The 12,647-nt window shown below is 48.7% G+C and overlaps 1 protein-coding gene across 1 annotated transcript in view; it reads right to left on the bottom strand.

Annotated features, from left to right (window-relative positions):
• Window positions 1–12,384, bottom strand: part of Pdia5 (protein disulfide isomerase family A member 5) — an 84,662-nt gene extending 72,278 nt beyond the window's left edge. The window contains exon 1 of the mRNA XM_021209641.2: window positions 12,236–12,384. Coding sequence (XP_021065300.1) covers window positions 12,236–12,271 — 36 coding nt within the window. The 5' untranslated portion in view covers window positions 12,272–12,384. The remainder of the gene's footprint in view (window positions 1–12,235) is intronic.
• Between the last annotated feature and the right edge of the window lie 263 nt (window positions 12,385–12,647).

A 12,647-nucleotide genomic window follows, 5' to 3' on the forward strand; every position in this document is an offset into this window, starting at 1 on the left:
TTTTTGAGACAGGGTTTCTCTGTATAGCCCTGGCTGTCCTGGAACTCACTTTGTAGACCAGGCTGGCCTCGAACTCAGAAATCCGTCTGCCTCTGCCTCCCGAGTGCTGGGATTAAAGGCGTGTACCACTACGCCCAGCTCACATGGGCCTTTAAGAGGTATTCAGCATTTCAGCTACAGCACTTGCTTAGGAGGTACTTAGCATTTCAGCTACAGCACTAGCTTAGGAGGTACTCAGCATTTCAGCTACAGCACTTGCTTAGGAGATACTCAGCATTTCAGCTACAGCACTTGCTTAGGAGATACTCAGCATTTCAGCTACAGCACTTGCTCGGGTTACAAAAAAGATCCCTAATTCAGACCCAAGTCTGAAGGACTCCAGCACCTAGGGTGGAGCAAAGAAGAGGCACAAGGCAGTCACTCCCTGTTCTATAAACACAAAGGTAGCCACATTGTTCAACAGGGAGTGAATGGCTGGGATTACTGATGTGTGCCACCGTGCTTGGGTCCATACACAAAACCTTCAGATGGCAACATGGTAAGTGAACAATCCCACACCTGACTACATGTGATGACTACATGCGAATCCCGGTCCAAATGCAGATATGATAAAAAAGTATTCCACAAAATTACCTTCAGGAGAAATGTTCAAGATGCATTTGAAAGGGAAATGATCTTCAGACACAGAACCCATCACCAAGATCTCATTATGTATACACAAACATTCAAAATGAATCAGAAGTCTAAAGTACTTCTGATCCCAGCATTTCTGCTAAAGAATTCTTAGCCTGTGTTTTGCTTCCTTTAAGAAGTCACTCCTTATACTAAGGACTGCACGGAACAGTTTCTCCCCGTATTCCGCACAGCACAAATGTGGCTGTCAACAAGGGACAAGTCAGGGGCAGGACAATTGATCCAGGAGCCTATAAAACAAGTTTGCTTATCCTGAAATTGCAACTGCAGTGCATTTAACCAAGACGTTAGTCCCTGAGGCTTTTAATGTTTTGGAAAACCTCTTCTAGGGCCAGGAGGGCTTTGGGTGACTGCCAGCCCGGTGTGCCAGGCCTGCTAACAAGGATGAACTGGTAGAAACACAGAATTAGAGAGCAGTGGGAGGAGGAGCAGAGGGAGGAGAAGCAGGCGAGGAGGAGGGGGAGGAGGAGGAGGAGATAAATTCCCACTCTGGAAACCCAATCATACCGCAAAGCTTCTCTAATTGATAAGAAAAAAAAAGAAACAACTCAAGTGCTCCTGACCCACAGTATACAGCCATGCTTTCAACACATTAACACAGTCTGTCCTCCAACGATGAGTCTGAATCCATGTTTGCAGCCTTCTGGTCCCCACTCAGAAGCAGTCATAAAAAATCAATCCAGGGGACGACACCTGCATCTTTTTTCAAATGACATGGATCAGAAACCTCTGGGTACCAGCAAAACTAAGCATTTAAAAAAGCGGTTCTATCTGCCGCGCGTGTAGGACGCAGCGTGGGATTCAGAGCTGAGTGACAGTGCAGTCTAGGTCTAGCAAGGGTGAGGCCCTGGGCTCCAGTACCTCCCCTGACCCCAAAAGGATGTGTATGTGTTCTTGCTATAAACCACTGCTGTGGGACGTGGAGCCACCCCCACATTAGGTACATGAAAACTGAGGTTCAAAGCAGTTTAAAGGACTCACCTCCGCCTAAGTGTAAGAGTGCAGATGCAGAGCCTGCCCAGTGTGTGAACACGGATCTTGTATTCTTCTCTACACCCGGCCATGGGACACCAACAGAGACATCTCTGGCACTTCTCTCCCATTCCCTATAGCGCTAAGAAGAAAAGCCATGAGGCCAGTGGGTTCACTTTTCCCTTCCAGCCACCGAGTGTGACCAACTACAAAGCACCGTGGTGGCTGATCCATCTTCCTCTGTTAACCTGCATGGCTGCCATTCACCCAGAAGCCCTAACACAGGGAGGCAGAAAATTCATGTGCTCGGGCCAAGCGAAACAGCAGGACACTGGTGATACAGCGCAAGACAGGGGCGGCAGCATCGCATGCAAGCCGCACGAGTCAGGGGAGAGCAGTAACCTTGCCTGCCAAATGACTGTCTGCCACACAAATTAATGCTCCCTGCTATAGTTTGGATTTGGAATGTTACCCAAAGGCCCAAGTATACACAGCTTGGTTCCCAACTGCAGTAAGGTCAGAGAATACTGGGACTCAGGCTCCTTCTTGTCTCTGCTCCACAGCCGCCACAAGGTATATGAGCCTGTCCCACAGGCTATCCCTGTGGCAGACAGTGCCCAAGCAACAGAACCCAGAGATCATACACTCAAACCTTGGGAAACCCTGAGTCAAAATAAACCTTTCCTCTTCTTAAGTTAACTGACTCATGTGTTTTGTTACAGCCAGAAGACTAAAGCACCACAAATGTCTGTAGCCATTACCCCACCCCACCCCTCCATTTTTGAGACAAGGTTTCACTATACAGTCCCCGCTGGCCTGAAACTCCCTATGTAGACCAGGTTGACCTCAAACACACACAGAGATCTGCCTGCCTCTTGTCAGGGGCCTCCTGCCAGCTAGGATTAAAGGCATGAGCTACTTTGCACAGCAGTACTACAACTGTTAAGTACATCTGTGAATAGAGATTTCTGGGCCTTACTCTTAATGAGAGTCGCTCCACAGGTCTGGATAGTCCAGAAGTCAGGTTTTTATGTACATATTCATTTTTTTTTAATTTTTTTAAAAAAATTTTTTTTAATTTTGTGAACATTGGTGTCTTGCCTGAATGTACATGTGAGGGTATTGGAGCCTCTGGAACTGGAGTTACAGGAGAGAGTCATGAGCTGCCATGTAGATGGCTGGGAATTGAGCCCAGGACCTCTGGAAGAGCAGCCAGTGCTCTTAACCCCTGAGCCATCTCTTCAGCCTCACATATTCTTTATCATTATTATTATTTTTTAAGATAACTCAAGTTTATTGATCAAAGCTTTGCTAGGGAAATCAGCATTTTCTCTTAAAGTGGGTTTTAGCTACAGCCTGCCTAGAGAGGTTGTCAGCAGCGAATCTTTTAAAGCCCCTCTCTCTGGACCCCCATGTCTCTCCTCCCCACCCACAGTCAGAACTTCCCATTGCGTCCCTGTGTTGTCCTCATCCCTCTGAAATCTGGCTCAACAATGTCCCCTACCCCACAAACCCTACGGGTATCAGTTCTCACTGTACCCAACCTCTTAAGCCTCTGTGATCCTTTGGTCTCCCCTCTAACTCTCCAGCCACTTTCCTCTCTCAACACATGCTGAGCTTCCTCTGGGCTTGCTCAGTCACCCTCTGTAGTCCACCATATGCTTTCCACAGGGGATCCCTCCCTGCATGCAGAAGAGCACTCCTAAACGAACGTCCCCAGCCTACGTCTCTGTTCTGGACACCACACTTATATATCCTGCTGTCCTGGTTTGTTTGACCAGAAACAACCTGGGGAGAAAAGGGTTTATACTTCAAACCTACACATTTTTCAGTTCACAGTTCCTTACTGAGGGAAGTCTGGACAGGAACTCAAGCAGGGCAGGAACTTTAAAAGCAAAAACTAGAAGAGGTTTGCTCCCAGGCTCACACTCAGCTACCTTTTCTTATACAGTCCAGACCCATCTGCGTAGGGATGGTACCGCCCACAGTGGGCTGAATCTTTCTCAGTCAATTAGCAATTGAGGAAGTACCCCTACAGACATACTCACAGGCCAGTATGATGAAGGCAACTCTTCAACTGAGGTTCCTTCTTTCCAAGTGTGTCAAGTTGACAGCTCAGATTAGTCATCACATCTGCTCAGTCAGCAGTTCTAGCTGTGGGCACAGGGATTAGCTAATCGTTTCAAAACCTAATTCCCATACAAATCAATATTGAGCATATTGTTGAAGTTTTACTTAACTCAATAAAAGATGCACTAAAATAACAAAGCTAGGTTAAAAGAGGATATGAAGAGAAAAGCTCAAAACTACTTTCTTAAAAAGAGGCTGTTAGGGCTGGAGAGATGGCTCAATGATTAAGAGCACTGACTGTTCTTCTGGAGGTCCTGAGTTCAAATCCCAGCAACCACATGGTGGCTCACAACCATCCGTAATAAGATCTGATGCCCTCTTCTGGTGTGTCTGAAGACAGCTACAGTGTACTTGCATATAATAAATAAATCTTTTAAAAAAGAAAAAAAAAAAGGTGGCTAGAAAGTTACATAGTTAGGACCAAATTACATACCAAGAACAAGTGGGTTTCTCTTCCTGGCCACATACAGATCATTTGCAGCCTCCCTAAGTCCAAACAGGGACCTTGAAGAATAAGCCCAGCTCTCTCCCCAGTGCAAGAGATGGCCTTCAGGTGAATGCCTTACACAGTGCTAACTATGACATAAGCTTACCAACTGGGGGTTTAATGGTTAAGAGCTTTGTTGCTCGTCCAAAGGTTCAATTCCCAGCACCCACATAGCAGCTCCCATCTGCCTGTGGCTAGAGCTCCAAGGATCCAATGCCCTCTTCCGGCTTTGCACAGGGTGCTCAGACATACGCAGGCAAAACACCCACCCATGATACAATGAAAATAAAGAAACCTTTAAAAACTTCATAAAGTTTACAAGTCACCTTTTATTTCCAAACCTTGGATCTTTTTCTAGGCACCTGTATCTAGGAGTCCGACCTTATGTGTGGCCCAGAGGATTGAACCCAGGGCTTTGTTTATGTGGTCTACCTGTGTGTAAGCTCTCTACCACTGAGCTATATCACCAGCCTCTGGCATTTTGGAGCAGTGTTTCACTATGTGGCGTGGGCTGGCCTGGAATTCATAAACCTCCTAACCCTGCTTCTCACGTGTTGTTATTATATACTGTGCGTACCGCACCAGGCATGAGCGTCTATGAATATGGGTGGAGATAAGCTCCGGCCTTGTGTTTGTTAACATCAGTGTACTCGTAAATGTTCTAATGCTTTCTGCAAAATTTATGAATGGAGACAGCACTGATGGCAGTAACCACAGTTGCCCGCTCTACCAATAGACGTCGCCTTTTCCTCTCTGTGCAGATATCCTCACCTGCTGTTTATGGGCACCACTGCTTTAAAACAAAAAAACAAAAACAAAAACAAAACAAAACAAAAAAGCCCAGAAATTCTCAAACTCACCAGCCACATCTTTTACAACTTGCCAACCCGACAAATACATTATCGACAAGTTACTTCTATCTTCCTCAATATGAGTTGTATTTCTAACTGCTCCCCTTTATAAATCAATGCATTCTGAGACCTTTAGGAACACAGTTCTGAGACAGGGCCCTTGGGTTCTCAGAAAAGCTTTGCTTCAACTCTGGGCATCAGATGAGAGATCGTTACGCATTCTCTTACCGGCTATGCCTGCTTCCCCTGCCAGCAGCTCCTATCTGAATGAAGTCACTCACATTTGACTCAAGGGAGAATGGTGCTGATCTGATTTATCATTACAACACAAAGGGCTCAGGACTTGACCCAGCTCACAAAGGGTTTCAAAGAAATAACCATTCTTGGGGGAAAAAAAGAAGAGGAAGAAGCATCTGTTGAATGGCCAAACTCCCGTTTCACCCTTTGGATGCTAGTGCTGGCCCGTATCCTCAATGGGCACATAAAGTATTCTGCTCAGGATGCAGCAAGATGGGGGCCCTTCGATGAAAGGAAACCCCTGGGAACACTTGCTTACGTGGCCTAACAATGGAGGCTCCCAGGCTAGCATACCTCCCAGTTAGGTCACTTGTACATTTGAACCCAGCTTCCTGCTCTTAACCTGGACCTTGGGAGCACTTGCCAACAAGGTCTAAAAGATATGCTGACAAAGACATCAAAGGACTAGAGGAATGGTGGGATTCTTTACAGGAGATGGAACTCCACCCCTGCTCCAGGGAGCCATAATAAGCCGAAAACTGCATACCCGACTGGGGTCTCTGTGTGACTCTGAGGAACAGAAAGATGTAAAAAGGCCATTCATGCCATCTGAGGATCATTAGCCCCCCAGTGCCCAACGGCACAGCTAATAGCTGGGAAGCAGTGCTAGGAGACAGGCGTGTGATGTAGGGTGGCCAAAGGGGATGCGAACTGGAGCTCCTGGGAGAGAAGGAAGCCAGCTGGTACCTAGTGGGTTGCTCCTCCCACGCTACAGGGCAAGAGACACTGCCACACCAGAAAAACAAGGCCAACTCGGCTGTTTAAACGTTCAGTGCAGCCACTGCACCTTCACCTCCTGAGCCGCACACTCTCTGGGGTCACAGCCTGACTCACCACACTAGCACAGGCCCTAACACCACAGTGAAGTGGGACACGCTGATCAACGAGCTAACTCTAAGTCCCTCCACGAACATGTAAGAGTTGTCACAATTCTGGTCACTGGAACTAACAGCACACTGCAAAATGGGACAGACAGACAGCCCACCACTCGGGGTGGGTAAAACACTGGTGCTCCTGTCCCCACCTGGGTCTGGAAATATAGCAGTGGGAAGTTAGAGCAGTTTACACAGTGTAGAAGACCATAAGCTAGCCACACATCTGTTTCTAACCTGCGGCACGTAGTTTCAAAGCTAACCACACAGAGAAACCCCACAGAACAAAACCACAATGGCGGGGTGAAACCCTCTAGGGATTAATGTGGTCTGGTAGGTGTGTCTCTGCCCTGAGAGAGGATCACATTCAGAAGGAAGGGGGGGAAACCACGACTTAACTCCTCGGCCTCTTTGTATGTTACCAGGCAATCCCCAGGTGTCTCCACACAGGTCCAGCAAAAGAAGGGGAAGGGGAATGAGAGTTAGCCCCGAGGGGCCCTGAAGGAGAACCCCAGCAGCCCGCACCCCACCACCTGGAGCCCATATTACATGGCCCCTTGCTCACATCTGCCAGGCTGGCCCACTGATGCACATGACCAATGTCCTGTGCCTAGTATTCAACAGCTTGCGACGCCAAGGCTCCTGCTGATACCAAGCACGGTGCTGCCTGCTTCTTGCATTGTTTCTAATCCTTTCCACCCAGGAAAATGGATATCATTACCACCATTTACAAATAAGTGAAGCAGAGCCCAAGGCCATGCGGCTTACGGAGGAGCATCGGCTGGCTGAAAGCCCGCTTTCTTTCCAACACATCCCACTTGACTCTAACAGATAACAAGGCAGAGAACAAGAAGTGTTCTGGGCAAAGTGGCTCGGTCTCTCCCGTCAATCCGTGTTCCATGTCCTGTGGGATTATTAAAAGGACCACTCTCATCTGTTTCCCCATGGCCTACAGAACCCAGTCCCAGACCTTGGCAGACATTTGGGGTTCTTGACGGGCTTGCTTTCCCAGTCTTAGCCCCACCACCACACTCTGCCCCCCCCCCCTTGCCACCAGACGGACCTCTCGATATCTTGGAGGCTTCCTCCCCTGTCTGCAACACCCACTCTTTCCACTAAATGCTATCCTGTCACCCGTATGCCAGGGACTAGGCTAAGTGTCCACCACACAACAGCCGGCAGAGATCCCAACAGCCACAGAGCCTGAAACGGAACCCCCTTGTGAGACCAACTCTTTCCTGGAGCTTGTCTCTGATCACGCAGCCCACACTCCCTGCCCCTGGCCTGCATCCCCAGCTGTCAGCACTTGGCATCTATATGGAGTTCAGCCATAGCTCCACCTCTGTGCCCCGAACAGCTGTTTTAAGACTTCCTCGGTAATGTGTTTATTTCTGTGGGAACAGTGCACTCCAGGCTGCAAGCAGCACTATCGATGGCAATTAGGTCCCCAGGCCAGCCCACAACAGCCTATTAAATATATAATGGTGCCAGAGACGAAAACCTGCCTGAGTACACCTTAAAAGCTCTGCAGTAGAGGCCACAGAACGAACACGCCTTCTGAGCCTGCACCCACTGTCCCCTGGGCTCGGAGCTTCCAGCCACCACAGGGCAAAGGCACCGGAAGCAAGGTGGAGAGGGAGGAATAGGAAGAACCCAATTTATAATTCAGCAGGCCTGGCTCTTCTCTTGGTCCTGTGAGAACTGAGGGAATGGGGTGCTTGTCTGGCATGCAAGGGGAGGGGCTCAAGGTTCAAATCCCAGCCCTGCAAAATAAAGAGAGCCAAGTAAGACCACTTCTCAGATGTCACAATCACATGGACTGTATTTTTAAAATATATTTGTAAATATATGTATTGTCTATTTTTAAACAAATTTTATAAAGAATGGACTTTTTTATATGAAATTGCAATATGCTACTATTAAGTTCAGTTTAAACACACAGACACACACACACACCACTAAACATCCCATCCAAAATATAGACATGAAAAAAAATGTATGAGTGTCGCTGGGAGTGAACCCAGGGTCTCCTAACTCTACCTAAGTATTCTACCACTGAGCCACAGCCAAAGCCCCAGGCAAGTTTTTCTTTCCTAAAAAGTTTTTTAAAAAGAATAAGGGTTTCCTTGTATAGATAGCCCTGGCTACCCTGGAACTCACTCTGTAGACAAGGCTGGCCCCAAACTCAGAGATTCACTGTCTCAAATCAAAAGTGTGTACCACATGCCGGACTTCCAGGCAAGTTTTTAATTCAAAAATATTTGGATTCATATTTTTTAAAAAAAAATTCATTCACTATTGGGTTATTTATTTATTTATCTATTTGTTTATTGCAATTTGTCTATACACTACTGAAAATTCTACCACAGTCCAGCAGAGTCCTTGGCCAGACATTTGGGAACCACTGACCATGGAGACAGCTATTGAGCCCTGACAAGACAATTCTCTGTCCTGTGACTGCCCAGGCACTATAACAAAGCATTCATGGCTCTTGTGGAGGGTCAGGCCTGGCAGGAAACATCAATCAGACAGCAGGAAAACAGGCTCTCAGGTCAAAGGTCCTGTTCTCTATAGTCTGGGTGCTTCTGGGGCTAAAGTCCCAGGTGCCACTGCGGATTTTTCTAGAAGACCGAAAAAGGCTGCCAAGAAAGCCTTTGGGTTTTTTTGTTTTGTTTTTTTCTGATTATAAGCTTATATAGAAATCTTAGAAAATATTTTTTAAAAACTAAGCAACGAAGTAAGCGAAAGTCACCCGCCACTCTCTACCTTCTAGAACAATCAGTATTTCAATGTTCTGCTAGTTCTTCATACTCAACTTCATCTACCCTGGAGTCTGGTGGTGAATCTTGGTTTTTATACCTGAGCATCTTCCTGCTTTAGATGGTCTTCATCCACACCTTGGCATATCTGAATAACGTGCGCGTTAACTGTATTGAGCGTTTTCTTTACAACCACCGACTGGATGCTGGACCTAATAATGGTTGGTGTACCCTAAAATTCATGTTGAAATCCTAGCACCCCAACACACTCTGTGGTAGGCATGAAGAGGTGGGGCCTTGGGAAGGTTATCAAGGCTTCAAGGTAAAATCTGCATGAATAGGGTCAGTGCTTTAAAAAGGGACCGAGAAAGCGCTCAGCCCTCTCTGCCCTACAAGGATACATGAAATCAACAGTAGGCAGCCTGGAAGAGGATCTGCCTTAAACCTGACTGAGCTAGCACCCTGCTGACGTCAGTCCCCCAGCATGAGAAACAGGGGCAAGCAAACTTGTCACTATACGGTGTATTTGTTATAGATGCCCAAACTAACAAAGAAACATTACTTTCCAAAGTCTGGAAGAAGCCGAAAGGTATTGTACCGTGCCACAATTATTAATTAAATCACTTCCGTATTTTTGCTTTTATAATAGATGCGGTACACACACAGCCCCGTACACACATCTCTGTCAACCCTTTTCCACCCGTTCCACTTATTTGAGGAAGGGTGGCTCCAAAAACCCCAGTGGATGCCTGAAACTACAGATCGTACAGAACATAAAGGCTTTTCCTCTCATACATACATACATACATACATATATACCTGTGAACAAGTTTAATTTATAAATTAGGCAGAGATTTAAAATAACTAATAATACAGTATTATTACTATATTAAAATAATGAAATACAGCTGTTATTACTATACTGGTGATAAAAGTAAATGTAGTCTCTCAAAATATCGCCTTGTAAAATGCTCACTTTTTTTTTTTAAGTCATGGTGGCTGGCCTGAAACCCTGAGGATGCCCTTGACTCTCTGATCCAATCGCTTGGCTTTATACCATACCCAATTTACTTGGTGCTGGGACCAAACCCAGGGCCTCACGTAGACAAGGCAAGTGCTGTACCATCCGAGCTATGTCATCAGACCCCGCCTTTCTTCTTACTGACCACAGATGTCTTCCAACTTGACAGTGAGACCACAGATACAGGGGATGCTGAATTTTTTTCTTTCGTACAGTATTAAGAACTGAATCTAGCACATGCTAGGCTAGCCCTCTGCCCCCAGACTGCCCTTAAACTTACGCAGTAGTTCAAACAGGACTTTCCATCCTCCTGCCTCAACCCCCTAAGTAGCTGGGATTCCAAAGCCACGCCATCAGACCCAGTTAAACCCGGGGCCACGCCCAGTGGCCTTCAGTCAATACAGAGTGAACAAAGAAGTCAAAGTACTGCCAGGGATGTAGGAAGTCCTTATCAAATCCACATAGCTTTTAAATGTACAGAGGCCCAGCCCGCAGTCACTGTGGATTCCAGGATCTCATCCCTCTATCTTGTATTTGCGGAGCTAACTCTAGGCTCAGGAACATCCAGCTGCCAGTGCTTTGGGCAAACCTCAAAGTTCTTCCTCATTGCCTGAGGGGAAGGTACATGAAGATCTCTGAAATGCCCACTATACATTTATTTCCTGGACTCTGCTCCACCCACCTCAGTAAGACCCCAGGGGCTCTCCCCTAGCGGACTCTCCCTCTCAGAGATGTGACCTCTCCCTGTGGGACTCTCCACCTCAGATAATGTATGGCTCTCCTGGGGCAGGCTGACAGCAGTTAGGGTATTAGCTCTTGTCCTTCGCTCAGTATTTGCTCACAGGATTGACTGCTGTTCAGCCGAAGGCAACACCTGACGGGCAGGCACAGAGTGTAGTTTGCTCTCCACCCAAAAATTCAACCCGGTGGCCAACAATGTGGTTGATAAATGTTTACAGAGTAAAAGTTCAGACTCCTGGGCTCTTGTTTTTACTGGAGGGAGGGAAAAAGGAAGAAAGCAGAACCCTCCTCCCTCAGAGTTCAAGGACTGACATCCTGATGGGAGTCAGACCAACTGGCTCCAGGAAACTTATGTCAAACATCATGGCACACCACCAGCACCCCCTTACAGGGTAGCGACAAAGCTTCACTGTAACCTACTAGATCTCTCCCAGAGGGAGGACGCAGAACTGGGAACAGGGAGCTTCCTTTGACACCTTCTCGTGAGGTCACTCCTTTAACTGGTGACCCCCCCCAAAAGACAGGGCACCGCGGAGTTCAAGCGTTTAGATCCAATCACCCCTCCTTTCCCCCCCATCTGCCCAGCATCCTTGCCACACCCAAAGGGAAAACAGTGGAGTGGTAGGGGCAGTAAGTCTTCCGAACTTGGTGATAGTGGCGGTGGCAACAACCAACACAAGGGAGACGAGAAGTTACTACGGGAGAGATGTGGAAGAAGGTAACTACATCCTGTCACACACCCACAACCACACCTCAGCCCCGGGGGCAAATCCGTCCCCACTTCTCCTTCTCCCGGGATGCCCGTTCGGTAAAGTCCCCCCATCCCCACATAGTCTGCACCCCGGTTCACCCCTCCTCCACTTCTGTATCACTCCGGTATCATTTTGCAGTCTCCGGAGCTGGTTCCACCGACTCCTCAGCCGACCCGTCTGACAACCTCCTTAGCGGGTATCTTTACGGATCCCCATCTCGTAGAAGGAACACAGACACGTTAACAGATCCAGGGCGCCACACAGCTCGAAAGTGGCCGGGGCTGGAGCCGGCGTCACGGTGGGAGAAGAACTCTTGGAGGTGGCGACCCCACCCAACCCGTCACGCGCCCTTTCTCCGGGGGTCCAACCCACGAGCAAGTGTTCCTGCTGCGCAAGTGGAAGGCAGCCTCCACCCCACACTCACACAGGTGCAAGCACCGCCCCGGGAGTCCTGCTTAGGCTGAGGACATCCCAGACCTGCGTCCCCGCAAAGTTGTGCGGGAGCGCGAACCCGGAGAGAGGGATTCACCCGGCCCGGCCCCGGTGGAGCGCAGAGGACCAAAGACCCCGCTGCCACCCGGCGAGCACGCCCCCAACCAACCCGGACCTCGCGCTCCCACGGCCATGCGGGACGCACGTGTCGCCGGCCCGCAGCCTCACCCCAATCGCCAGTAGCAGCCCCCACGCCCGCGCCATCCCCGCCGCCTCCTGCCGTCTGCACCCGGCTCCCGCGCACGCCTGCCAGCTCCACCTCGGCCAACAGCTACGGCCACTTCACAGCCGCTCCCCGCCTCCGAGTTCCCGGTGCCACGTCTGCCAAAGCATGCGCACCAGGCTAGGAGAGGCGGCCCAGGGAGAAGCCTGCCGGGAGTTGTAGTTCACGAGCAGCTCAGGATGCCTCTGCCTTGGACTTTGCCTGAGGACGCAAAGCAGCAGCTGTGGGGGTGGGGGACAGGGAGGCTGGGGAGTAGGGACAGTGGATCACTATGGGGCCTTGCTCTGTGCCCGCAGCTTCAGAACCAACAACTCACTCTACCCCCCAGAAGTTAGTTTCCCCACCCCGAGGATTAGC

This window comes from Mus pahari, chromosome 12, assembly GCF_900095145.1.
Source record: "Mus pahari chromosome 12, PAHARI_EIJ_v1.1, whole genome shotgun sequence".
Classification (NCBI taxonomy): Eukaryota; Metazoa; Chordata; class Mammalia; order Rodentia; family Muridae; genus Mus; species Mus pahari.